Source organism: Talpa occidentalis, unplaced genomic scaffold, assembly GCF_014898055.3.
Source record: "Talpa occidentalis isolate TD23 unplaced genomic scaffold, MPIMG_talOcc4v2.1 talOcc4.6, whole genome shotgun sequence".
NCBI lineage: Eukaryota > Metazoa > Chordata > Mammalia > Eulipotyphla > Talpidae > Talpa > Talpa occidentalis.
In genome coordinates this window covers 3,219,625-3,246,510 of record NW_023604972.1, presented here as the reverse complement: position 1 = coordinate 3,246,510, position 26,886 = coordinate 3,219,625, and the positions used below count along the sequence as shown (strand labels likewise).

The 26,886-nt window shown below is 58.0% G+C and overlaps 1 protein-coding gene across 6 annotated transcripts; it reads left to right on the top strand.

Moving 5' to 3' along the window:
* The first annotated feature begins 2,080 nt into the window (after nt 1-2,080).
* Nucleotides 2,081-24,629, top strand: ZNF518B (zinc finger protein 518B). Of its 6 annotated transcripts, XR_008549331.1 has the most exons (4): nt 2,682-4,337; nt 9,298-12,608; nt 16,827-18,196; nt 18,829-24,629. XR_008549331.1 is itself a non-coding variant. In XM_037529118.2 (3 exons), exons 2-3 carry the CDS (start codon nt 9,417-9,419, stop codon nt 17,028-17,030), a joined length of 3,396 nt encoding a protein of 1,131 aa, XP_037385015.1. In that variant the 5' UTR covers nt 2,081-2,103; nt 9,298-9,416; the 3' UTR covers nt 17,031-24,629. The 6 variants fall into 6 exon arrangements, 5 of the variants coding, with proteins under 5 accessions (XP_037385015.1, XP_037385016.1, XP_037385012.1 ...); XM_037529118.2 differs by lacking the exon at nt 2,682-4,337 and adding an exon at nt 2,081-2,103 and having other exon boundaries at nt 16,827-24,629; XM_037529119.2 differs by having other exon boundaries at nt 2,682-2,926; nt 16,827-24,629.
* Nucleotides 24,630-26,886: the final 2,257 nt, after the last annotated feature.

The following is a 26,886-nucleotide window of genomic DNA, read 5'->3' as shown; positions in this document are numbered from 1 at the left end:
GAAATTTGACATCAAGGTGCCATCAGGGCCACGCTCCCCAAAAAGTCTATGGGGGGATCCTTTCTTGACTCTTCCAGCTTCTGAGGGTTTCCGTCATTCCAGTCTCCGCCTGTCTTCACGTGCCTTTTCTCCCGCTGCCCCTCTGTCTTCGAAGGGCCTTCTCTGCTCTGTGTCTCCTAAGGAAGCCAATCCCGTACCACCTACTGAGCTCAACTCCACGATGTCTGCAAAGGCCTGATTCCTGGCAAGGTCACATTCACAGGTATGAATTCCAAGTCACGGGCAGGAGGTGAGGGCTCAAACGCCTTTTGAGAAGATATGGCTCACCCCACACATGGGTGATCCCTGGGACACTGAAAACGGGTTCAGGCAAACGAGCTGGGAGCACGGAGGAGCCGTAACTGTCAGAGAGGGGCCGGTCCAGAAGTGACCTTTCCGGGTGAACGAACACTCCCTGCATGAAAGCCTCTTGGAGGACCCCAACTTGAAGGGTTTCTGCAGGCATGTGTGCTTTCCCTGCTCGGCCCTTTTCCAGGGCAAATACCCCAGACCTTCCAGAGTGTTCTATCTCACTGGATGGGCTCCAGAGAAGTGAGCTGCTGGGCGCCTCCTCTCTGCAGGGGCTGTGCCAGGAGCTGGTGTTTCTCTTGTTCGATGCTGGCAGCTCCTTTGGGGCGTGGGGGGCTACCCCTCACTGAATGTTCCAAGAGAACAGGGATTCAGACAGCTTCCGGGGGGCAGCTGCAGCTTCCTTGGGCCCAGGCCGGGGATGTGGAAGCAGGTCTCACTCTGTCGGCCATTCCTTGTGCCTCCGGAGGACAGAACAGCAAGGCACACGTGGCAGGCAGGCGAGGCCAGGACAGGAGCTACCTCGGGGGGGGAAATCCTCTGGGATTCCGATTCTCCAGTCCTTGTAATGAAGACTTTTTCCTGATGTGACTCCTTGTCCTCCAGAGACTTCCAAGCAGTGTCCAGTTTGCATCTGCGTCCCCCCCAAGCCCCTCCCACTCCGGCGGGAAACAACTCTCCGCTCTCTTCTCCCTGATGCAAACTCGGGTGCAGAAGAGGGTCTTTGCTGAGAAGCCCCCACCAGCTTCTTCGGGCCCTAGAAGCTAAAGGGCCGGAGGCGAGCAGGGGCCGCCCTGGTCAGCGCGGGGTCGCGTCTGGCAGCGCAGCGCGGAGGAAGACTTGGGGTGGGGGGCCCCTCTAGCGCGGGCCTGCCGTCTGCCCGGCGCCGGCTATTTCGCCGTGGACATGCCGCGGGCGCAGCGGCCACCGGCCTCCCTGGGCGCCCCAGCCCGCTCGCGCCCCCCCCCCCCCCCCCGGCTGCCAGGGGCCGGCGTCCACGCGCTGACCTCTGGCCTCCAGCAGGAGGGTGCTGGGACCCAGCGCGGCTCCCTCTGGAGCGTGACACGGTCTTGCCGGGGTCCCGTGGAGACGCGGGGGACAGTCCCACCCCGCGGGGAGCAGCATCTGAGCCACCGTCTGGCCCAGGTCCCTGGGGTGCTCGGAGACGCTTCTGCGCTAGGGACGTCTCCCTGCGGGAAGGTCAGGAGCGTGCGGGGTGAGGTGCCGGGACAGCGCCCCCAAACCGCGCCGGCGCACGGGGAGCCGTCCGGCCGCGGCCTTGCTGCGCCCAGGGCCTCCCCGCCGCTCCCCGCCGGCCCGACCTGCCCCACCCGGGACCGAGGCGGCGCCGCGCGCCGGGTCGGATCCTCCCACCGGCCGGAGCGCCCGCGGCTCGGCGAAGCCGGGGTGGTCCGCGCTCGCGCCCCGCGGTGCCGGGATTCGAACCCGCGGCTCCCCGGCGCCAGCCCGCGGTTCGGCCTCCGGGCTCGGCGGCGGCCGCGCGCTCCGGGAGGCGGGAGGCGGGGGCCGGGCGCGCGGGGCCGGGGCGGGGCGCGGGGGGCGCGCGCTGCGCGGGTCGGGGCGGCGCGCCGGGGCCTCGCGCTCCGGCCGGGGGCGCCGCAGTGCGCACGCGCGCCGGGCCGGCTCCGCCCCCGAGTCGGACCCACGGGCGCGGCGGCGGGGCCGGCGGGCGGGCGGGCGGGCGGGCGGCGCGGCGGGGACGCCCCTTCCCGGGACGGGCGCGGCGCGCGGCCGGTGAGTGGGCGCGGGGGCCGGGCGCGCGGGGCGGGGGCGGGCGGGCGGGCGCGCGGGGCGGGGGCGCGCGGGGCGCCGGCCGGCGCGGGGACCCGGGCGCGGGGACCCGGGCGCGGGGGGCGCGGGGGGCGCCGGGCCGCGGGCTCCGGCCTGGGGCGCCGGGCCGGGCCGGGCCGGGCTGGGCCGCCTTTGTGCCGCCGCCGCGCCGCGCGCCGGGCCGGGCGGGTGTGCGCGCCCCGCGGCCCCTCCCGCCCTCGGCGGCGCGTCCCGGGAGGCGCCCGCGGCCGCGAGCAGGAAGTGGCGTCAGGAGGCCATTTTTAAAGCCTCCTGCGGCCTCGGGGCGCGCCGACGCGCGTGGCTGGCGGGGCGCGCCCCCGGCCCCCGAGGCGCCCCGCCCCCGCCGCCCCGGCGCGCGCACCCCGGGCGGGCGCCGTCCTCTTGCAGACCCGCCTGGCATTGTCTCCCTGGGGGCCGGGCCGGGGTCGGGGCCGGCGCGTCGGGGGCGGGGAGACGGAGGACCCCGGGCGGGGGGACCCCCGCGGAGGCGCCCCGGCTGGGAGGGACCCCCGGCCCGCTGCCCCGGTGCGGGGGCCCTTGGGCAGCTGCAGGCCGGGGCGGCCAGGGAGCGCGCCAAGACAAGGATGGAGCTTTTTTTAAAAAAAAAAAGGACAAAACCCAAAAGAACAGGAAAGGAAACGCCAAAGAAGAGAAGGAAAGACAGACTGGAGGCCTCCGTGCGCTCGGTGGCCCCTTTCAGAGCACCCCGACTGTAGAAACTGGGATCGGGACCCGCTGGCCCGCCTCGTTAAAACAGAGCAGCGTGGTGAGCGCTTTCTCCTCTTGGCGCATGGAGGTCTACACAGCCTGCCTGGATCGTGCTGGAGCCTTCGGAGGCTGGAGCCAGGAGCCGGGCGCGGCTGGCCCCGGGGTCGGTGGTGTTTTTCCCGAGACAGGGCCTGGGAGAGGCGCGGCCTCCCGGCTACACACGCAGCGTCCAGCCCCGCCCCGGCCTGTGCATTGTCGGACACGCTTCCTGGCCGGGGTTCTGGAAGCCAGTGGAGGGTTCTTGGAAGCCGGGATATTGTCTCGGCTGTGAGATTGTATGATCTTGATGTTATCTTGAACCCAGGATGCATTTTGACCATTTTTAATCTCAAATCTTATAGGGCCTTGAAGGAAAACAAACCTTAGTAGCCGTTGGTTCTGCTGATAGCGTCCATTGTAAGTGCCCTGCTGGAAAGGCAGACAAAGGAGGGTGACGGTTCGGTTTGGTTTTTCTAGTTGGGCCCGCCCCGCCGCTGGTCACGATAGGCTAAACTAATGTAGGTTTTTAAATATCCAATAATGGCAATTTAAAAAACACATCCGTGGCCGGTCTGTTTGCCTTAAAGTCAGGGATCTGAACCAGCTTTCGTGCAAGAGGAAGAACAAAGAGCATTTCTATGATTGTCATCACCAAAGCGGATTCTTTCTCTGTCCAGCCCCTCATCCCGCCGGTGTGAATCCGGAGCCTCTGGCCCAGCCCCGCGCTGTTGAAGGCCAGAGCAGGTCCGCACGGTGAGGTGCCCGGCCTCGTCCTTCTCCAGCTGCCTGGCATACGCTGCATTTTCTTTGTTCACGTGGACAGATCCAGCCAATGGCAATTTCTAGGCTCCACCCTGGGAGTGAGTGTGGCTGGAGAAGTCCTCGCCAGGGGCTGGGCGGGGTGAGAATAGGAAACCGCAAGCCCGGCTAAAGGACAGTCGGATCCCTTCGTCCCCGAGCGTCGTGTGAGGTCGCCATACACCTCTGCTTAAGAAGCACTTTGGGGACTCACTCCCCTTGTTTTTACAGAGAAGTGCCTGTGGCAGCCTGAGACTTGGTAGCTCAGGACTGGATCCCTGAGCCAGGCCTCTGTTGCCGGGTGTCTTGGCAGTACCGGCCACCTCAGTGGGTGTCAGGGAGAGGCCAGGGCCCGAGGTGCTCACCGGATGGGACTCCGGCCCGAAGAGGGAAGCTGGAGCCCGGGCCACCTGCCCGGTCTTGACTCACGTTGGCAGCTTGGTGGCTCCAGCAGGAAGTCCAGGCAGTGCTGAGGAGCCGCCTGTGCTGGCTGGTCCACAGCTCGGTGTGGCGGCTTCCACGGGGGCGCCAGGAATGCAGGGCTCCGGTTAGACACTGGCCGACGGGCTCGGACCGCAGGAGGCCGCTCGGCTTCTCCAGTTCTGTTGTCTTGCAGGAGGTGGCAGTTGGAGGTGAGCCCTGAGGAGTCGGGTATGAATCTGCCTCTGCAGGCAGGCACCCGGCGACCTGCGGGGCCCAGGTGCTCTGGGGTGGGCAGCCGCCCTAAGCCGGACCCTGATCAGACCACTGGTGTGGCATTACCTCGTCCCTAGGGCGCACTGCTGTTTGGAGACCAGCCCACGGCGTGGGTGAACAGCCCCAGCTTACTCCAGGTGGACCCGGTGCTGGCGGCGCTCCGAGTCTGTGAAGCCCACTGCCCTTGGCTCACTTTACGGAGACAGCGGTGATGTGGCCCAGGCCGTGTGGCTAAGCCAGGGCCCTCATCACCTGCCCGCTGCCCCGTTCAGTCCCTGGCTGGGCCCGTGCACAGAGGGCACACAAGGAGATGGGCCGGGCCAGGCCATGCGCTCCCTGTCCCTGAGACGCCGGGGATGCGCCTCAGCCTCAGCCACATGTTACCGTCCCGGGGAAGGTTTTAAGACTGAAGGGTCTCGGCAGCCTCCTGCCTGCCTGCGACCATGCAGGTGTTTCTTCTCCAGCCTTCTCCCTGTGCACATCAGCAGCGGCAGCTCGTCCTGCCTGCTTGCGTGTGTGCCCAGTTCTTCCCTTCCCTCCCCTCCTCCCTTTCCCTTTTTATGACAAACCTGCCCCTGTGGACATAAGGGGGAAAAGACCGAAGGGCCTCCCCATTCCCACCCACACCTGCCGGCTCAGGGCTGCTGCCACCTCACACCTCCCCTGCCCCCGGTAGGCTCCTGGTTAAGCTGAGTTTCTGCTGCTCTGCACGTGGCTTTCTGCATTTAGAGGGTTCTCAAAGTTACACTAACTTATTTCTTAACATGACTGCTTGCCGAGCGCGCGCCCCTGCCCTGCGTACCCCTCCACCTTCCACCCGCCGTGTAAATTGGGCACTGCTGTTTCCCTTTGACCACGGAGGCCCCTCGGGCTCGGAGGTGAGCAGGTCCGGCATCAGCCACCCAGTAAGCCGAACACCTAGGCTTGGGACCTCGTCCCGGACCGCCCAGGTGTCCCGTCCACTCCACCACCTCTTCCCCAGAGAGCAGAGGATGAGGACGGAGCTGTCGGGCCCAGCCGCCTACCCCATGGCCCAGCGCTGCTCCAGTGCAGAAGAAAATCTGCGCGCAGCCTTTGCCGCCAGGGCCGGCCCTCTGAGCGCGCGTCATTGTGAATGGAAGGTAGTTTGGGAAAGAGAAAACGATACTTGCCGTTTCCTCCTTGTTTAGATCTGTTTACCCATTCGGCCCAATTCTGAATCTTTATCGCAGTCTAAGTTGCGGAGTAAACAGTTTCCTCCTGAGCACCGTCCAACTGGGGAAACGCTTTGCACAGCTGATGCTGGTTTTTGTCCCTGCTTGAATATTACGCGTCTCCGGGTACTGGGCGCCGTGGGGTGGGGTGGGGTGGGGTGGGGTGGGCTTATCGAAGTTCTGCTCACTGCGAAACACCTTCTCTTTGGCCAACTGGGCGGAAGGAGCAGATGCGGGTTTTGAGCACGGGCGCCCCGGCTGCGTGCTTTGCAGACGTTACCTCTTCTTTCCTAATTACCCCTCTTTACGTGTGACTCAAAGCTGGTTTCCTCACCAGACAGAGTAAAGCAGGCCCAGCAAAAGGGACAGGATCAGAGTTTGAACTGCAGATCTTCCAGCTTCCCTGGCTCTTCTGGGTGTGAGGGCTGCACGCTGCCCAGGGGCAGATGTGGGGGAAGCCGCTGTGAGGGCTAGAGTTCTGGGACGCGCTTCCTCAGTTTGCTTCCCCGTCCTAAAAGGGTGCAGTTGGCCAAGCAGTGCCTCCTGCTTTGGGGGGCAGCATGAGGGTGATGGTCGTCCCCGCATCCTTCTTGCCACGGAGACATGCCCGTGTCCCGTGCGGCTGGTCTGGCGGAAAGGCAGTCCATGCTGCTGGTGTGGGAGCACGGTGCGTGCTCGGCAGTGAGAGCGTGTCCAGGTGCATCTGTGGCTCTGCAGCCGCTCTGCCACCAAGGCCAGGTGCATGGCGCTGCCCTCAGGGTCATTCTGGCTGAAGATTCTAGAATTTCAGGGCATATTCTGGAAAGAGCAATCGCCAGGTGACTTAAAAGTCCATATTCATCCCCTTTGGCCGTGTGTGTGATTGGCATCATTTTCCTTTTATTTCCTTCATTTAAAACAATGGAAAATTTTATTTTGCGCAGTTCATGACGTGTGAATGGCTCACCCAAGCCCCTCAGCCGCGTGGCCACCTGGGTCCTTGTGGCAGCCCTGTGAGGCCGGTACCCTCACCTTCTCTGTGTCACAGGTGAGGCGTCGGCCCCGGTACACCTAAAAGTAACGGCCTGGCGTTGACTGTGACCCTGGGTTCCAGCCCCAGGAGCTGGCGCCTTGAGTCCCATTTTGTTCCTTACTTCGCTTGTAATTCTGTCGGGCGCTTTCTGTTGCCAGCATTTAAAAGTCAGATGCTTCCTTTCTAGTAGAGTTCACACCGTCCTGCACGGTGGCTACAGCCCTCAGTGTCGCGCGCTGGTTTCTGACAGACTCAGTGTTGCTTTCCGCCCGTCTCCGTGGTGCGTCTTCAGACCAGAGCAAGGGAACGCAAAGGCAAACCACACCCACCACGGCAAACACGGCGTCCAGGCCCCACTCCAGGAGAGGACGAGCCTCTGCCCGTGGGAGGCCTCGGCCTCGGCCTCCCCTAATGGGGGCCAGTGGTCCTCGGCTGGTGCTGAGGATACCGCACGCAAAGCTCCAGGTCACAGACCAGGCGACTTCTGTTCAGCGACCATCTTACTGGCCGTGTCAGCCAGGTCTTCTGAGTTGCCTGACGAGGGATGCACGTCCCTGGGCCATGGAGCCCTCTGCGGAGGCTCCAGGCACCAGTTGTTGGTGGGGGGCTGTGGTGTTAGGTGCCCCCCGCTGCAGCAGCTTCGGGAGGGACACGCTCAAGCCTCCGGCCACAGAAGCCTGCCGACCTCGGCACCTGGACCAGGGGGTGTGCTGGGAGCAACGAGGCTTTTGAAACTAGTCTGCAAGTGAAGACCCTTCCCAACGGGTGGCAAGGCCTGGCCCCCATAGTACCTGTCTTGTTGGGTCCAGCCTGGTGCCCCTGTTGGCTCTTCTGTGGATTCTCCTCCAAGCGCAAGCCCCTGCTCACCCACCTGCTCCGGCCCTGCAGCCTCAGCCTCGGGGTTCTGGTCTTGGGAACAAGGGGACCCCTGACTTTTAAAAGGATCTGAAGAGAAAGGGGCAAAACTGCCTTCTGTGGGTTTAAGGATTTATTTATACAAGAACTGGGGTACAGGCCAGAGACTTCACCAGAGTGGGGAGCAGAATAGGCAGATGGACCGAAAACACTGCTGAGGGGAGCAGTGGGCGAGGCAGGACACTGCAGAGGCTGAGGATGGCTTCGCAGCATTCAACCCGCTGTGCCACCGGGGAGGCCCTGCCTTCTGTGGTTTTTGAGGAATCCTGGAGGCTGGAAAACTGAAAGTGGGCACATGGGATCCTGCTTTGGACGAGTTTTCCAACCAAGCAGTCCCCGACATGTCTGGCGGGACCATCTCAGGGCAGCGTGCAAGGGGCCCATGTGGGAAGAGCCAGTGAGGTGCCGGGCGGGGCCCCCTTCCCACCCCATTCTCTGCTCTCCCCTTTCCTTCTTCCCCCCCACCCCATGCTCTCACTCGTGGAATCAGGAGGTGGGCAGGTGCAGGCAGGGGTGCACGTGCCCGCTGGCGCCAGGTCTCCAGATCAGAGTTGAGGCCGAGGCCGGGGTGGAGGAAGAGCGTGCCGGGGAGCAGCTGGCGAGGGGTTCAGTTGCTCATGGCGCTGGAGTTAGGATACAGGGAGGTTATAGGAGGCGCCTCCAGTGCAGGTTCCCTGGGGCCAGACCCCCCCCCCTTTGTAGCCCCTCGTTCAGCCTTTTTGGGCCTGCACACTAGGTGGGGGAGGCTGATGGAGGCCCTCCAGGGCGCTGCTGCTTGCTGGGAATGGCTTTTGCAAACGCACAAGGGGGAGGTACACGGAGAAGGCATGGCAGCGTGTTGAGCTGTGTGGTCTTGCATGCCAGAGTGCTCTCGGGCGGGCTCTGCTAGGTCTCAATTGCGGTAATTGTCTCCCCACAGCGAGACCTGCCCCCGCAGCCCAGCCTCTCAGACGGTGGCCGAGGAAGCGCTGGTTCTCCCTGTCTTGCTGCCCATCGCTGAGCACTTAGAAGCCTCTAAGACGCCTGGGGTGCCCTCACCCCGCAGCGCTCGGGTCCTCCTGGCAGCGCGGCGGGGCAGCGGACCAGCGTCCTCGGTTCTGGTTGCCAGATGGAGAAACAGGCCCTTGCGGGTGGGAGTGGGTTTTTAAGGTCACAAAAGACACGATGCCCAAACTAGAGGGACCTTTGTTTGCCTCCTGGTTCTGTGTATTCTGGGGGGAAAACCAACGTGTTTAGAGAGAACTAGTGTGGTGAGGTCAGAGCTGGTCTCCGCTGCCACGCGGGCTCGGGAGAGCACTTGCGCACCTCCGCGGCCACGCGCGCCCTGGCCCGGCCTGCTGCCCTCCCAGCTGCTTGGGCAGAAATCAGCATGGCCTCCCCTCCAGGACCCCCCGGCTCTCCAGACCGGGATCCTGTGTCTAGGGCTTTCCTTGGCCAGCTTCCCACTCTGAAGCTCCTGCTCTCCCCCACCCGCTCCAGGCTCTCGGCCCCTCCCTTGGTAATTGCGCCAGGCCTGGACCCTGACTGCCTCCTTCCGGGTGCCCTGCGGCTCTGCTGGCATCTCCACTGTCCCCAGCCTGCCCCAGCCCCCCCACTTCCAGCCCCAGGCCGTGTCTCCGAGTTCGCCTTGTCACCTGCCGTCGCTAGCATCACTGGCAGCATGTGTCCTGTTGAGATTTCTCGAGGCCATTGAAACTTCGGGCGAGTTCGGAAAGTGCTTGGCTCGCCCTGAAGTCCCAGCATTAATCCTGCTGTGTGGTTCTTGCTTCCCTTTAGTGCCGCCTGGAGTGTCAGGAGGACCCCTCGGCGAGCACCTGGAGGTGGCTGCGGCTCGGACGGGGCCTCCGAGGAGCTGCCATGCGACGCCGCCCTGAGCTCCCGAACCTCCTCCGGAGATGCAGATAAAGAAGATGAAGGAGACGGGGCAGCAGTCCTACGCGGCAGGGGCGCTCGGCGGGCGGGGTGCCTTGAGTATGTCGCCCAAGCAGCCCAGCGCCAGCAGAGCCCCCCGGCCTGAGCGGCACGGCGCCCCCGCCCTGCTGTACCCGGGCGTGGAGGCAGAGGCCGCCCTGCTGAGCAGCGCCACGTGCACCCAGTGCCGCAGCGTCCACGATGTCCCCCTGCACGACTTGAACAAGGGCCCGGGGTCCAGCCAGAGGGAAGACGGGTATGTCTGCTTCAGGTGCAACTTCAGGGTGGCGCCCACCCCCTTGCACTACACCAGCAAGAACCCCAGCCCCACCCGCGTGGCTCAGGACACGGAGCCCGCCGTGGACTCGGCCGGCAACAAGTTCAAGGTGAGGAACTTCAAGCCGGGCAAGCACTACTGCGACAAGTGCCGCTTCTCCACCAAGGACCCGCTGCAGTACCGGAAGCACACGCTGCAGCACGAGGAGATCAAGTTCATCTGCTCCCACTGCAGCTGCGTCTCCTACACCAAGGGCGAGTTCCAGAGGCACCTGGTGAAGCACACGGGCGTGTTCCCCTACCGCTGCGAGTACTGTGACTACGGGGCCGTCAGGAACGACTACATCGTCAAGCACAGGAAGCGGGTGCACGAGCGGCCCGGGGGCAGGCGGCTGCCCCGGGCGGCAGCCAGGCCCGAGCTCCACAGGGTGGGTGCCAAGCCCAGCCCGGAGCCATCCAAGGCAGCCAGCCCCAGGGGCGCGCTGCAGGGCAAGGTGTCCGACCACCTGGCCCGGTTCCCACCCCCCGCCCCCCAGGACGAGGGGCACAGCCTCCTGCCTCTGCCCGAGCCGAAGGGCTTCCAGAAGGACGTAGTGTGTGTTCCTAACAGGGGGGCCCTGGCGGAGCCCGGTGAGGCCGGGCTCTTCGAGAACAAGAGCGTGGAGGTGGAGGTGCTGTCCCCAGCCCAGGAGCCCGTGCAGCCGGGGGTGCCGCTGACCGTGGTGGCGCCTGCCGAGCTGGTCGTGCCAGCCAACTGCCTGGCCCAGCTGATGGACGTCAAGGTGGTCAACGGGACCCAGCAGCTCGTCCTGAAGCTCTTCCCGCTGGAGGAGAGCAACGGCCTGGACACGGCGGGAAGAGACTGGGGCGACGCCGAGCGGACGGCCAGAGACAAGGGCTCCTGGGAGCGGGAGGCGGCAGCCGGAGCGGAGCCCACGAAGGCCCTGGCACTCGAGGGGGATGTGGGGAGGCTGGCGGGCCTTCATCGCCTCCAGGCGTCCGTTCAGAGGCGACTCAAAGACATGAAGTGGGTGAGGTCCTACGAAGTCTTCATGTCCAATTCCAGCGCGCACGGCCTCGGGGAGTCGCCCCTCAGCCCCGAGGTGGCCGAGGAGCTGCAGAGGAAAAGTCACTTTTATCTCCACAGAACAGATCTTCCTGCTTTCGCCTTCAAAGGCTCCTTGCCCCCGTCGTCTGTGATAAAAAATGGTGTTTTGTGTGATCTGGGCAGGGCATCAAACACTTTTCCTTATAAAGCTGCTGCTGCTTTCCCTGAGCACAGAAGAGGTTCGCACCGCGAGGCCCCGCCGCCATTCCCCTTCCCTGTGGCCGCCCCCCACTCTGCCGACAAGGGCTTGCTGCCCGCCAGCAAAAACGGCTTGGCGCCCAGGAGGGAGCTCGCTGTCCGCGCGCGCGTGGGCTCCGCCAGGAAGCTGGGCCTCCAGCCCGAGCAGCCCCACGCGGCCCCCAGTCCAGGCCAGGTCCCCTCTCCACCCAGAGGCGAGTGTCCACCCCGAGCGCTGCCTGGGGAGGGCAGGGCCCGGCCGCCCGCGGACTCACCTTGGGACTTAAAGAATTCTGAAAGGACTAGTGACTCTTTCGACGGCCCCGTCATCTCGTCCGTGTTTTCTCTGAGCTCCGGATCCGAGAACGTCCCCGAGGGCATTAAGTGGAGCAGCTCAACCTCCAAGATAAAGTCAATTGAGCTCTTGCGCAAGAAGATAGCCAAGCTGATCGAATCCTGCGGCAAGCCTTCGTCTCTGGCCGCGAGCGCGCACGGGCCGCCTGGGGGCCAGGCCTCGAAGATCGGCTCGAAAGCCGTCCCAGAATGTCATGGAGAAATCATTGGCTGTTCCTCGGGCACCCTCTTAAAACCTCGGGGTGACGGGAGGGCTGGTGGGCTGCCGCCTCACCCACAGATGCGTCCACAGTTTGCGGACGGCCGCCGCGGGGACGCTGACGGCAGGGCCACCAGGAAGGCCCACGTGGCCACCCCTGTGCTGATCCCCAAAGGGGCGGTGCTGAGGGTTCTGAACTCCTCGGAGGATGCCCACATCATAGAGGCCACGTGCGACACGCCGGTCAGCATCCCCTGCAGCAAGACGCAGTTAATCAAACCCCTCCCTTTCTGCCCAGTGAGACACGCAGACTCGCGCGCCCTGCCCGGTGCTGGTGGGCCTGCGGACTCGCACCCTGACCCCAGCCTGGCTCTTCGGCCTAAGCCAAGGAAAGAGAGCGCTTTCTGTAGCCTCGCCCCAAAGAAAGCGGGCCCCCCGCAGGTCCAGCAGGGGAGCGGTGCATTCAGCAAGCCTGGAAAGCTCCTTCCCCGAAGTCTTCCAAGTAGTAAAAATAAAACCAGACAAGTAAACCCCTCCAAGAAGAAAAGCAAAGTGCAGCCCGACCCCGGCCGCTGCCTCAAGGACCCCGCCATCCTGCAGGTGGCCCGGCAGCTGCGCCTGGTTGCGGCCAAGCCCGGGCAGCTCATCAAATGCCCCCGACGCAACCAGCCGGTCATCGTGCTGAACCACCCCGACGTGGACTCGCCCGAAGTGACCAACGTGATGAAGGTCATCAACAAGTACAAGGGCAACGTGCTCAAGGTCGTCCTGTCAGAGCGGACACGCTGCCAGCTGGGCATCCGGCGGCACCACGTCCGACTCACGTACCGGGACGTGGAGGAAGCCAACCAAGTCAAAAGGCAGATGATGCTGAAAATGAAACTGAAAAAAGTCCATAAAAACAACTACCAGGTGGTAGGCCCCCTGCCAGACGACGCCGCGCCGTGCATCTTCAAGTGCTGGTTCTGCGGGCGGCTCTACGAGGACCAGGAGGAATGGATGAGCCACGGCCAGCGGCACCTGATCGAGGCCACCCGGGACTGGGACGTTCTCTCTTCCAAGGTCAAATAAGCTTTTTTTTTTTTTTTAAAGAAAAAAAGGTCTTTGTAGCAAATTGGTTTTTAGTGGGTTGCAGGTCAGGTTTTCCTCCCCCTCCCCGACTCAGGTGGCAGGGAGGGAGACGCCCGGTCCCTCAGGTCCCTCACAGGACAAGGGGCGGGCGCTGGCCTGAGTGGGACTCGCCCTTGGAAGGCCCAGAGCCCCTAAGCAGGACACGCATTTCTGTCACGCATTCCTCTGGAGACAAGAAGCGAGACTGCCCAGCTTTTCCGTAGGACTTTCCACTGTGTAGCTCCCTTTTCTGTGTCGATCACGGCGGGCGTGATGCGTTCAGAGGCCCCCGGTCAGAGTGTCGCGTTCTGGTGTGACGGAACCTACTGAGGGATCCCGCCCGGGCTGCTGTGCACACCCACCAGCTGCTGCTTTAACCTGATGCCTGAATGTTTGATGCAGGACGAGAGCTGTGTTTTCTGTTAGTCGTCTTAAGTCTGTTCTAGAAAGTGGCTGGCCCCTTCTCTCCCGGACCTGTTCTGTAATTCTCGCAAGTGTTTGACTTAACCCAGAATTAGGCTTTTCAGTTGTTGGCTGTTTTAAGAGAATGAGTCCATGGAATTGCCTGAATAAACTACTTCAGAGGCAAGGAAGGAAAGAACGCACCTTCAAGCTTTGGGGTCTTTTTCTGCTATCTTCGTTTATGACAGCTGGGGCTGGGAATATGCCTTTTTTTTTGCAAATGAAAAAATGGATCAAGCGAGGGGAAAATACCTAAAATTAAGTTCCCGCCTGTCCTTCCCGTATTTACAGACGTTAAGGAGTCACCTTGAAATGTGGACAGGCCCCTACGACACACACACTTGGAAAACATTCAAGGCAGGACTGGAGAGCGAGCTGTGACTTTGACCTTAGTTTTCACCTGGGAGTTGGCACAGATGTGGGGGAGGAGGTCCTCATGGCTGGGGGTCACAGCCCTGCTCCCCGGCCCTGCGCCCGCTCTTAACCCTGGACCGACCGCTTCCTTGCCCGCCTCCTGTTTGCAACCTTTGAGCCCCTGTACGCTTTCCTCATGGAAATATTAAAAACAAGCAGGAATCAACAAAATGCCCTCCCCACCCCCACCACGTCAGGGTGTAGGAACCGACCCTGTTTTCCCTCGGTGGTAAGAACCTGCCACTGATTCCTCTTCGCCACACCCTTGCCTTCCGGGCTGACGTGAGGCGAGTCCAGGACACCCATTCCTCTCCGGCCCTCTGCCAGGAGACGCTGGGACGGCTGCTGGTCCCGACAGCACCCCTGGGAGCTGGGGAGCCGACCCTCAGCCTCCTGCTCAGCAGCTGTAGACGGGGATTTTGGTCCTCACTTGCCCTCCCAGCAGAGCGCCCACCTTCAGGCAGAACAGAAGCGGCTCAGCCAGGAGGCAGCCCAGCTGGGGTTCCTCCCTGGAGGAGCTGCTCCCACTTGGGGAACTTAGCGGCACCCCCACCTTTAGCTCTGACAAGGACAGGAGCAGGTTCTACACTGTTGGGAGCCAGTGGGAGGCGTCCTGGTTTTTTTCCCACCCCCGTAGACTGTCCTCTGTTGGGGGCTGTTGATTTTTATTCCTTGGTTCTCATTGCAATGATGGGCGTCTCTTGCTGTCCTTCAGTTCGCGAGCGTGAAGTTGATTACTGGTTCATTTTGATCGAAACTTAAAACTTGGATTTTTTTTTTTTTTACGCGTACACATTCTTTTGTCATGGAAACAGTAGCTAATTTTCCGAGTTCCTATTTTGTAAAGAAATGATGTGGACCAGGGAATATAAAAAAAATTTTATATGCTAGAAATAATTTATTTTGGAGGCACACTTTTATAACAGTCTGATCTCATTTTTAGCAAATGAAAGCAGAGCCAGCGACAGGGTTGCTTTCTAGGAACAACCGGGAGTGGGGGCCCCCGAGGCGGCTCCGTGCAGTATTTCAGCCCCCGCGTCTGGTGGGTGCCTCCAGGGGACGGGCCACGGCCCCTCACCACGTGCCCGGGGTACGCCGAGCGCTTGCGCGTCTGTAGATTTGAACCGCTGCAGCGTGAAAGACGCCTAAGGCCCCCAAAGGAGAGAGAAGGCTGTGATTTTTTTTTCCCCCCCTTTCTATACCTCACTGCTTAGTAGCATCGTTCCCAGAAGGCTAGACCAGACCTTTCAGGAAAGGTGACCTTGACTGTGAACCAGACTGCAATGTCCAGCAACAGCACAGAATCCCTACACTCTGCAGCCTCCGCCGTTACCCGAGTGTTGCCTAGAGCGCGCCGTGTCTCCTCGGCAGAGCAGAACTGTGCGAGTCGCGTCTGTGGCTAAGCTCTGGGGGACTTCAGAGCTGCAGTGCTTTCGGAGGAAGTAAGGATCCCCAGAGGCGGAAGACTGAGACCAAGTAAGAGGCGGTCTTTCGTGTATAAAAAACTGTAGCACTAGCTTGTTCTCGCAGGTCAAGGCCCAGAAACAACCATTTCTAACACGGAGGCCGAGGGGCAGAACTGTGTGAAGTATTTGTGGACTTTTTCTTACCGTGATGTTGAAGGACCTCTACTCAGTAAATTTTATCAATCGTACTAATAAAATTATTTTAAACTTATTTTTTAAAGTAGATTTTCTTACTTTTGGGCATCAGAAATGAGATGATCTTGTTATATTTATGATATGACAGTGAAAATTTAAAAAAGACTCAAAGTATACGCTAATAGATTATATTTTCCTTAAATTTCTATCCCCAGCCCCCCACATTTGTGAGCTCCTATTTTGGGCCAAGTGCTGTTTGTTGAACCAAACTGAACAGTGTATGCCCCGAGGTGCCCCCCCTGCTCCTCCAGGCCACGCCGTCTGCGCCACCCCGGAGACCAGGCTGCGCCGCTGCTCAGCCTGCGGAGGCACCTGGAGTCTGTCGTATGAGCAGAAAACAAAACATTGCGTGACTTGTTCTAAGTGTTACGGTTGTGAGTCCTGTGTCAGCCGTCGGTGTCTGCTGCGCTGGTTTTGAAACACATTTGTACATAGGTCTAGAAGTTGGCATAAATTTTGTTAAATAAAGCAACTGTAAAATCTTCTCTGCCCTTTCATTTCCAGTGATGGCTGTCACACGGCCCTCCCCGTGCCGAACCGTGTTAAGTAAAGGTGGCCCTTCTACACGACACGGGCTTGGCACCCCCCCCCCCGGGGCCATGGCCCCCCAGCTGCCTGGCCACGCCTGCCATGAAACTGGGGTGCTGGTGAACTATTTAGCAATATCTAAACCCAAAGAAGTAATGTATTTTTTTTTTTTTTAATTACGGTAACTTTACAACATTGGACAGCACCGTCCAGTTGGTCCTCTTCCCATTTTTATCCCCTTCCCCTCTGGCAACCACCACAACTAGACCCTGGAATACTACTCGGTCATGAAAAATGGTGAGATCTTGCCAGTTATGACAACATGCATGGAAGGAACTGGAGGGAGTGATGCTAAGTGAGAAGTCAGAAGGAGAAAGACAATTTCACTATTTCTCTGATTCCTAATGGCATAATACAGTTCACTGCTCAGTGGACATTTTAACTTCTCATGTATGACTTGGCAGTATTCTCTAAAATTCATATATTTTCTCCCCTATGTTTTGGTGCTTCCTATGCTTTATTGCAAGAATCTTTCCCAATCTTGAAGTCAAAAAGATGATCTTTTACATTCAAATTGATAGTAATGATAAATCCATGTAACAGCTGGTGCCAAATTAAAAGAACTGACAGCTTGGTCAGTCATGGGGTTGAGATAATTACTTTGAAATAAAGCATTAAATCATGTTAGTGCTCAAAATCCTGAGACTGAAAAAAAACCAGATAACAAAACTCATCGAAGAGGTGTGTCTCCCCTGGGAAGCCCGCTGCAGACCAGGGAGCCTTCCTGCTGCCTGCCTGGGGACACTTTCCAGAGGGCAGAGGACAGCATGGAGAAGCAGGGGTGGAGGCCAAGAGGGGGCTGGCTCTTAGCTGCCTCTGCTAGGGGGTGACCAAGCCACGTCGCCACAGTCCTTGGGCTGGAATTAGTACGTCAGTGTCAATTACCTGCAAGGGGGAACGGTGGCTGGCAAGTGGGGGGAGCACCTGGAATATTCGGTCAGCAGCAACTTGCGGTGGCTGAGCAAGTCACTTACCCTCTGCGCCCCAGGGCATCTAGTAGTAGCCTCACTTCCACCTCCAAAACTGAATGTTTTATATCTTGCAGGATTACTACAAGAATTCAAGTGGCCAGCACGGTGTCTCAGATGCTAAGTGTCTCAATCCAGAAGTATTTACTTACTCACTTATGAAACAGCTTTCTGGGGCCATCTCGAGAAAGCAAGATCCTTCCCTCCAAGTGGCCTGGAGAACTTCCTATTCAAAGTGTGGTCTTTCCACCAGTAGCCTCTCCATCACCCGAAAGTGCTAAGGATCTCTGGCCCCACCCCTAACCTGGGAATCAGTCTGCACGCCCCTGGGGCCTGTGCGCTTTACGGCCACTCGAGCAGCACTGGCCTGGAACAGGAGGCCGCCTTCGCCCTTCATCTGGCTGACTGTTTCTCGGGAACACCTGCTCCGTGCCTCCCCACCCCTCTGGGACTGGGGATTAGGCGTTGCCATGGCACTGCCATTGCTCTGGAAAGTAAAAGAACACGGCTGAAGGTCCAGGGGGAGGAGGGCGCTGATCAGAAGCAGCACGTGCTGCCCACCCGGGGCTGTGACGGGGAACAGGAGCTGGGCTGCAGGGTAGGAGGACCTGCCCCAAGGAAGAAGGCGGGAAACTGAAGGGCCTGAGTCAAGAGAATCCTCCCACCCCCAGCACCTCTGGCCTGCACCCCAGCTCTCGTACGCCTAAATAAATACATCTTTGAAAAAAGAAATCCAGGCTCGCAAAGATGGAAGTGGATGCTGCCGCCAGGTCAGGGCTCACACCTGGGGTGGCCACTGCTGCTTCCAGAGCTGCCCCTGTGGCTGGTTTCCACGTAGCTGAAGGTAAGACTGCCGGGTCCTCAGGCCTAGAAAGCTCGCAATTTAAACTCTGAGTCTGAAACGCACTGGTTGACAATGCAAACCATCCAGAGGACCTCATGAAATACAGGTGCCAGCTTAGGATGTCCGAGGCCAGTCCTGGGCCGCCACCATCCCAGCTGCACGCCCAAGTTGCTCACAACTTGCTGTCACGCGTCCTCACTGGGCTCACAAGCCTCACTCGCCACTCACCCTTCAGGCGTAGCTCACGGAGCCTGGCGTCCCGGGCCTCAGGCCAGGCAGAGCCTAAGCTTGCGCATCTGTCCCTCCGCGTCACCCTTGAGGACTGGACCCTGGGGCTCCTCAGAAGATAATTTGAAGCATGGACCACCTAGGAGTGTGAGTCATAAACTTCTGGAACCAGCGCCGCGGAGACCCGTGCTGCTGCTCTCTTGGTTTTAAGGCTCATAGGGAGATGGGGCAGAGGCAAAATCACATCCTCCCACCATCTAGCCAGAACTTTCCTCACTGTTCTGAAATTTGGCTCCAAACTGTTTTGAGGAACAGAAACAATTTGGCTCTCAGAAATGGCAACAGTAGCCTTACCTGTTAGAGATGGAAGAGCTGGTGGGTCCCTGGTTTCTTACCTCGATCAGATAGTCTCGGTCTTTCAGCTGATTGTGTATATGACTCCTGGAGGGGGCGAGGGGAGGGAGTGCTCTCTAGTCTTCATTCTGTGTGGTAGACATTTCACTAAGAAATCCAAAAGGAAAATTGTGATTTAGAACTCAAAGGTTTCTCCAGTAAAATGGAAGAAGGGATTGTCAACAGGTATTTTTGCCAGCAATCCACACAAACACTCTCTAAAACTGGCAATCATCTGTTTGTTCGAATACAGTTAGAACTGAGAGTTGTAGGAAAGCTAAAAATATTTCTTAGGGCTGCGCTTTTTAAGGGCAAAATACATCTTTAACCTGCAAAATGTGGGGGTTGAACTAGATCCTAATAATGCTAGTAAATATCCATTTAGGAGAAATCACAGCCACTTTCAAAATAAAAAGGATCTTAGAAATAGCACAAACCTCAAAACCCCTCACTAGTACCTTTGCTCTCCGTTTTATCTGCCTTCTCTTATCAGGAAGTCTCTAACTGATTTTTCACATTTGTCTTGATTGAACCCTGTGCAATTTTTTTTTTTTTTTTGAGTCAACATTGGTTTTCAACTTTGTATTTGGTCTTCTTGATGTTTCAATTTACAGTGAAAAGGGAGTTTGAGAGGAACATTCTAGAAAGAAGGAACAACATGAAGGTCCATTGGTGGAAAGTGATGCAATGTTTGGAAAAGAGCATTCTGCTTGGCTGTTCCTGGGCAGATTCAATCTTTGAATAAAGTTTTTCTGTGGAGCAACATTATATTCCAGCATATGCAGTTATTTCTGGATTTCATCACCAGAGCACTGGAGATAATATCTGATGTGATATAGACATCGATCCCCAAGCACATTTCAGATAAGCTGCTGTTTTGGCTTCTTAGAGCTGTCCAGCCCCCTGGGCTCCCATGACAGCGTGGCCGGAGAGGGGCTCATATTCCGCTGTCAGTCTCACTGTCGGGAGGCGGGAGGTTCCTGGAAACTGACTTAAAGCCAAACGACGCATATTGGAGGCAGGTCCTCCCTCCCCGACTGGGGGTGTTTTTATCAACATTCTAATGAGCTGACATTGAACACAACACAACCATGGACCTCCTGCTTCCTCCACCCCTAGCTCACAGAGTAATATTCCTGCCCTTCTCCACGGGCACAGCACCTGCCGACTAGGGAGAGTCCACTCAAAAGCAGAACCAAGCAGTTAAAGCCAAGTTGTTCCCATAAGCCACAAACCGAACAGGAGCTGAGCAGAGCTGGAGAAGGTGAGGAAAGCTGGTTCGTTTAACTTCACTCTCCTGTGGGTAAGAGCCCATGACCGCGCCTGGACGCCCTGTTTCCTGCCTCCCCCACCCCCTGGCTTCTGCTGCAGTGTGCAGTCTGCACTGGGCAAAGTGGAGAGGCCGGGATCCACCTCAGCGATAACCGGAAGGTCCTGCAAGTCAGGCCGAAAGCCCGCTGTTGACCCGCCCGGCCCTTCTGCAGTGACTCCAGAGCGTCCTTCGTGGGGGGAGCGCAATGACCCGGAAGCAGCAGCCGGGAGCCCAGCGGGACAGAAACTGCTCTGCATGGCCAGGGCTGTGGAATCCTACATGTTTGAGAATTGTTCTATTTCCTTGAAGAATGTCATGTGAGATCTCCTGGCCCCACCGGTCCCGCCCTCAGCCCCGAAGGGTCCTCTTGCCAGTCCCAAGAGTTAGTCCTAAACATTACACACGACACGCGTGCATTTATTTCAAGACGCAGGGACCTCAGTCGCGTGGGATCAGAGCTGGCAGAGTGTAGCCGCCACACTGAACACCCGTCCTCCCAGCCAGCATGCTCAGGGCCCGCGGGCCCTCGCAGCCAGCGTGGTGCGCTAAGAACAAAGGGAGGTGCAAAGGCTGGTGGGCGCACTGCACCCCAGGTGTGGACAGCTTGAGCTGCAGACGCACTTAATTAGGAGATTAGCCCCTCAGATCCTCCTGCTAAGAGTGTGATATATTCATCACCACAACAGGCCCCGTTGCCACAGAACACCCATTTTATTGCTTCTCATGCACGTGGCCCCAGAAATTCTCACCAGTTGCCACGGTATTTACACCAGTTAGCTGCTAATTAGTTACCTGGTGCCTGACAAACATTTCACAACGAAAAACAACTCCTGTGCCTGTTTTACAGGCGGACCCTCTGCATGTGGGGAGCACGGCGCCAGCTCTCTGCTATGGTGCCCATGTGGGTGTTGAATGCAAGATTTGCAGTTAATTTTTATTAAATAACGTTCATTTTCAAATCGCCTTTTTCTGGATTTAAAGATCAGTTTAAAATTCTGTATTTCCAATTTTTCATTTTCCCTTCTTTTGTAGATAAGCTCACATTTTAAACTATTTGAAAATAAAAAAAATTTTTAAATACATGAAATTTAAGTCATTCCTGCCGGTAGAATGCACTATAAAAATCACGGCTCTAGCAGCTGGTGACTTAGCTGTGCTTAAGGCAGCATAAACCGTCTGGAAAGCAACTCAAGTGTTTGTAAGCGGTGCCTGTGCCTGAGCACTGCAGCCCACGGGCAGCAACATAGGGTCGCCCAGTTAAGCCGGGTCATCTCTGGCCTCCTGGTGGCATCCAGTCCTCTGAAGCCATAACTTAGACATGTTACAAGTTCCTTGTTGAGATCATACTTGCCAAAGCAGGACAGAGCACGTCAATTGAGCTAACAAGTGATCAAGTCAATAATTGCTAAACAGATGTGTCTGCACCCCACCTGGCGGATCTGCAAACAGCTAAGCCAGCTGTCTCCCCCTTCCGGCCTGCAGCCTCCTTGGCACTTCATGGTTCCGAGAGTATCACGCCCCGGCCAGTGCACCTGAAGATGAGCTCGCTTGGCCTGGAATCCCTCTGGGTGCTTTTGCTTCTGTTGGTGTAGGGTAAGGTAAAAGTATCAGGCTTTTCTGCCCTCCCGCCATTAGGATAGATGAGGGAACCCTGTGGTCCTGAATGCATGCCCGATGGCGGGCACCTGGAGTGGGTACACCTGGGCTGAGAGACTGAGTTTATAAGGGCGGCATCGTGGGGACCCCAGCAGAAGCCGAGAACGAGCAGAAGCCAAGAGAACACCAGAGCCCAGATAGTGAGGATTTGTGGGGGGCTGGGAGGACTGCCAGCCTCCCGGCCCCCCAGCACCCCTGCCTGCCCTGTGCCTGGTAAATCTTAATAAAAGACCTGCACAAGCCACTAAGGACTCTGACTCCTCCTTTACCCGGTCTGCTGGGTCAGAAAACCTGCTCCTTGGCCCATTCCTGCCCCTACAGTTGGCGTAAGTCAGCAAGATGATCATGCAGACGGGTATGGAGCCCTCCGAGGACCTGGAGGGACTCAGGAGTAACAGACTGTGTTTGCCGATGACGCTGGAGGCGTCATGGCAGCACAGGAGACGGACAAGGTCCGGGAGCTGCGGGACGAGACCTCGCCTGCCGGAGACGCCTGAGAGGACCAGCCCAAGACGGCCGAGGCAGCAGAGTCGTCAGGGACAGAGAGGAGCACGATTCGGAGCTCGCCGGTGCTGACACAAGGAGAAGCCTCTGGACTTGGGACTAATGGACTGACAATCCCACCAGAAGGTGGAGAACCTTGGCAGGTTATGTTTTTTGGGAATCTGGGGGTGGCCAGTGGGCCTCAGTGGCCAAAAGCAGCCTGTGTACTGCCTGGCAGCTAGGTGGAGGGAAAAAGCCAATTTTGAGAAGGCAAAAAAGGCTGGTACTAAGTTGAGAAGCCCTGAGCGGCTGTCAAGCAGCCTGAGTATGCTGAAGACCAGCTCTGCGAGTCGCATTGGTAGCTATGAAAGCCAAATGTCGGAGCGACTGCAGACAGAAACCCTGAGGGTTGGCAATTACCCTCAACAGTATAGAATCGCCAATCCCAGAGTGAGCGCATCCCGGAGTAGATGCTGTGTGTGGCTTGTAGCTGAGAACACAGCCAGAAGGCCAGGAAGCCTGATTGCTCTTGGCGTGTTGCAATAGATGCCATGAGTGGTTCCCCTCCCTCGTATGAGCAGTGTCTTCAGCAGCAGATTTGGTGGCTCATCTGCTGGTGCCAATAATTGTCTTTTGCCACTAGGTTGGGGCCCTGCCTGGACTTATTTGTGTTCTGTTGTATTTTATATATTTTATTGTTCTATTGTGATGTATATTTGTTTTTTGTGGGCCATGGCTGCAGTGTTCTATTGCCAAGAGAAACGTATATGACTTGTATAGACTGGCAGAAAACCCTGAGGGGGTGGATTGTAGGGTAAGGTAAAAGTGTCAGGCTTTTCTGCCCTCCCGCCATTAGGATAGATGAGGGAACCCTGTGGTCCTGAACGCATGCCTGATGGCGGCACCTGGAGGAGGGTGTGGGCATAGGTAGATGGGATTCACCTGGGCTGAGACTGGGCTTTTAGGGGCGGTGTCGCGGGGACACCAGCAGAAGGCGGGAGAAGCAGATGCAGAGAAGCAGAAGCAGCACTACCAGAGAAGGCCAGAGAGCCCAGGGAGAGTGAAGACTTGCTGGGGGCTGGGAGGCCTGCCAGCACCCCTGCCTGCCGTGTGCCTGGTAAATCCCAATAAAAAACCTGCAAAAGCCACTGAGGGCTCCGGGACTCCTTTACCCGGTCTGCTGGATCAGAAAACCTGCTCAGTGGCCCATTCTTGCCTCTACAGTTGGACTCATTGCTGTTTCTTGGTTAGCAAAACAAAATTAAAAGACTCGGACATAAAAAGGAAAGAAACTTGCTGCCAGGGAGCCTGCCACAGCGAGTGAGTGAAGGTGTCTGCCTGTGTCATCTCCCAGGGCGGCTGAAACAAAGTGCCCCAAACTGGGGGGCATCAAGAAAGCAGACTCCCTGGAAATGAGTGTCCAACACCGGGGCGCCAGCAGGGCCTTGCTCTCACCAGCGGCTCTCCGGCAGAATCCTTCGCGCGGCCCCCTCGGGTGGTGGTCACAAGGGCTGGAGATCCTGGGATCACTGCACCTGCCCAGCTCCCTGCTTCATCCATAAGGACAGACACCTCCCAGCCGTGACTTCTCACTGCACACCCAGCCAGTGCTCAGCAGCCTTTCTCCCTGGCCCTGGGGTCTTCAGGGAACTGCGTTTCGACCCTCCTGCATAAGGGGTGGGTGGGGTGCAGGCAGAGGCGGGAAGACACCAGCCTAATAACATCTCCCCACATTCTTGCCAGAAGCTCTAGGCACATGGCGAGGCTTCCAAAATGTGCTGAAGGGAGGGGTTTATCCACTTTCAGATTCGTCCTTCCAAGGCAGACCAACGGCGGGAAAGGAGCAGGTTTTGTTGGAAAAAGAACGTCAGGTTCCTCCTTTCATCTGCAGGCACCAGCCCTGTCTCTCGAGCGTGTCACCTGTCGAGCCTGCAGGAGGGGAGCCGACAGGGATAATCGCTCCGTGTGATGTGTTGGGGAAACATGAAAACCAGCAAGTGGGAGGATCCAAGGAAATTCATACGGCTGTCGCTCAGTTCTCAGACACTGAGGGGGAGATCACTGGCGTTCCTGTTCGGCTCCAGCCGAAAGTCGCGGAGCAGAAGGCCGAGGTGAGGACAGCCTCTTGGTCCCCGAGTCACTCGGCCACTGATAGAAGCGGAGTCTGACGCTGCACAGTGAGGGATGAGAGGTAACGGGGACGGACGATGGTGCCAGGGGTTTCCCATCGCCCTCCCCGGCTGCCCAGGGGCTCAGAGCGCCTTCTGGGGACGTAAAGCTGAGCTGAGTCAGGTCTAGCAGGTGTGAGCCGAGCTGGACAAACTCAGCGATGATGGACCGAGGAACTAGTAACCCCAACCTTGCCCCGGGCCGACTGCCCTCCAGTGCAGGCCTTCAAGCTCTTGTAGAAATCTCTTGCCTCCCAGAACCGCCACTATTCACATCCCTGCTTTTCACACGAGGCTAAAGAAGAGAGCGCGTGCCCGGGGTGGCTGGCATGCACCAGGACAGGGGCTCAGTGCCGTCTCCAAGACTAGTTTTCAGAGAAGGGTGTGGGGTTGAGCCAGGCATCCGAGGGTAACCCCAGAGGGCTCTGGCAGTGGTGCGAGGAGACTAGGGTCGCTTTTCCAGTTAAGCGAGGGAGAATTGAAATCCGAGCTGTCGCCTGGCTCGGCTGTGAGGTTCCTTCCCCCTGCCCGGAGCACCGCATCCCCTCAGGACAGGCACCTCAGAGCTGCTGGCCCCAGTGTGGTCTCCCGGCCCCTGGCATTTCACTTTCAAACACACTTTCCTTGGCCGTTAATGTCTTTGCACCACAAAAAAAAAAAAAAAAAAAATGAACAGTTCTGACCACTCTGGCTTCACGAGAGTTTACATTTGCTCCAAATCTGCAGCCTGGCCTGGACTCAGATCAGGCCCAAACTTGAGAACACTTAAACTTGAGAACACTCCGCGGGGAGCAGGGGTGGGGGTCGGTGGGGTCTGGACCCCTTGGGGCGGCAGAAGTGTTCACCGGGTTCTACTGGGGGACAGTCCCTGGCTTGCTTTGGATTCTCAGCGCAGCCTGGGAGCCCAGCGCCCTCACTGTGCAGGCCTGAAAACCCGCCGAGGCACTTAACATCCCTGGGGCCAAAGTCCCACCGCGAGGCCTGGGCAGGGTCAGCCGCCGCCTCCCTCTCAATTCCGCACGACCCAACGCGAGATCATCCTGTGAGACGTGTGGCCAACGTTTCTGCTCCTCTCATGGAGTAACCCCGCACACAACCAGCTTTGTTTTTATTAAACCGTCAGGTCCAAGCGGAGGGAACGTGGGGCGTGCATTGACATTTCAGGACCGGGACTGTCGCCTGACAGCTCCCGCCTGGTGGACGAGCCGCGGGAGGAGCAGGAAGAGGGAGGAGTAGCAGGAGAGGGAGGAGCTTCCCGATGCTGCTGGCCAGGGCCTGGCGGGAGTGTGGATACCCCAAAGTTCCTGGGGTTCTGCAGCTGTCCCAGGGCACCTGGGGACAATGCACCCTGGAGACGTGGAGACCTGCACAGGAGTTGGGCTGGTGCAGAAGGACCCTGGCCCCGGGGACTTATTTTCCTTCTTAGAAAATAGCCCCAAACTTAGAAATAGCCCCTGAACACAGTTCAGAAGGCAGATTGCTTTGTTCCCCCTCAGTTGACATCTGCTGTGTTGTTGCTCTGAAGCCATCACTGGGGTGCCCAGCAGCTGCCCCCAGCGCTCACCAGGTGGCGGTGTCTGACTAGAGGAGAGGCCGCGGCCAGGAGGCCCGGATGACAGCTTAGCTAATTGCTCTCCCAATCCCGGAGGTCCATTCCGGGGCAGCAGCAGGCAACTCTCCGCAGTAGTCATGAGGGCCGGGGGAGCACCAGCTCACGTCAGTGGTGGGAAGCTTGTCCAGGGCCAGCACAACTGGGGATCCTAGGAGCTATGCCGGGACTCGAGTCCAGGTCTGTCGCTCACAGGTTGGAAGAAAGCAGCCATACTATTCCTTCAGTTCACTTAAGTGCCCCGCTGTGAAGTCCAGTCTTCTTTCCAGCAAGAAGCCCTCCTCGTCCACGTCGGCCCAGGCCCCGCCAGCCCTGCCACCTCCACCCTCAAGCGCCCTGCTGGCAGGTCACCCTGCACCCGGGCCGAGCTGCACTCGAAGGGCCAGCCCAGGCAAGAGGGAAACAGCAAGTCCTGCAGAGTCCTCAAGAGTGGGGGGTTCAGGTCTCCCCGTCAGTAGGAAAGGGATTGTATTCTAGCAGTTGGTCTTTTGGTTACATAGGTTTTGTTTTAGATTGTTGCTCAAAGAGTTACAAAATCCATCCTTGTTTTATGCTTCCTTGGCTCATGTACCACTTACGAAACAGGTAAGAGTCTTCTAGGAGGGCCAGATCTGCAGTTCTGGTCACATTTTTTGAAGAGGTCAGAGGTGAGTCGGGGTCCAGCTCCCAGAGAGCACGGTGCTGAGCAATGGGGAGAAACAACTTTAAAATGTTTTGAAACAGAAAAGTAGAGGAAGTTTGCAGGCTGCTGTGTAGCCAGCACGCATTTAATGATTGCTGAGAATCTTGCTCACATGCTGGAAGACAGGAAATCTGTGAAGGTAGACCCTTCCGTGCCGTCTGCCACCCCCGCCAGCTTACACGCCGCCTCGCCTCGCACTCCTCTAGGGTTTCGGATCTACACCACGCGGTGTGTTCCACTTCCTAATACTTCAGGTTTCAAGTTTCTCACATCCCTTCTTTCCCTCCTGGTGCAAGTTAATGGAATTGCTTTGAAATTCCCCAGCCCTTTTTCTTTCTAAAAGTCTCCAAATGAGAAAAGGCAAGCACTAATGTAGCTTAAGCCCCTCAGCCCCCTAGCTCCCCGCTGAGCCCTGGAGAAAGAACCCAGAGCGGCAGACAGACATCGGAGGCAGCGGCTGCGAGCCTGGGGCTCACCAGGGACTTTCTGCCCAGGGTTTTAAGAGTTCCAGATAAAATGAAAGAAAACAATTACATTTTAATTCAAGTTCACATAAAAACATAGAATCCAATTAAGTCATTTGATACTATAATTGCTCTGTGAATTTGGGGTTTCAAAGATGGTTATATGTTTTCTCCTTGACTCTTTAATATGAAATGAAAATGCAAACACATTTTCAATTTTATGTTCACCTATGACCTGTTTTTTGTTTTTTTTTTTTTTTTTGACAAAAAAATAACTGAATTCTTAACACTTGTCTCA

What these genes read in the sequence shown, in the direction of transcription:
- ZNF518B (XM_037529118.2), top strand. Translation starts at nt 9,417, where the DNA reads ATGCAGATAAAGAAGATGAAGGAGACGGGGCAGCAGTCCTACGCGGCA. An exon ending in GGGACGTTCTCTCTTCCAAG is followed by an intron (nt 12,609 to 16,826) that starts GTCAAATAAGCT and finishes TATATCTTGCAG; the next exon opens with GATTACTACAAGAATTCAAG.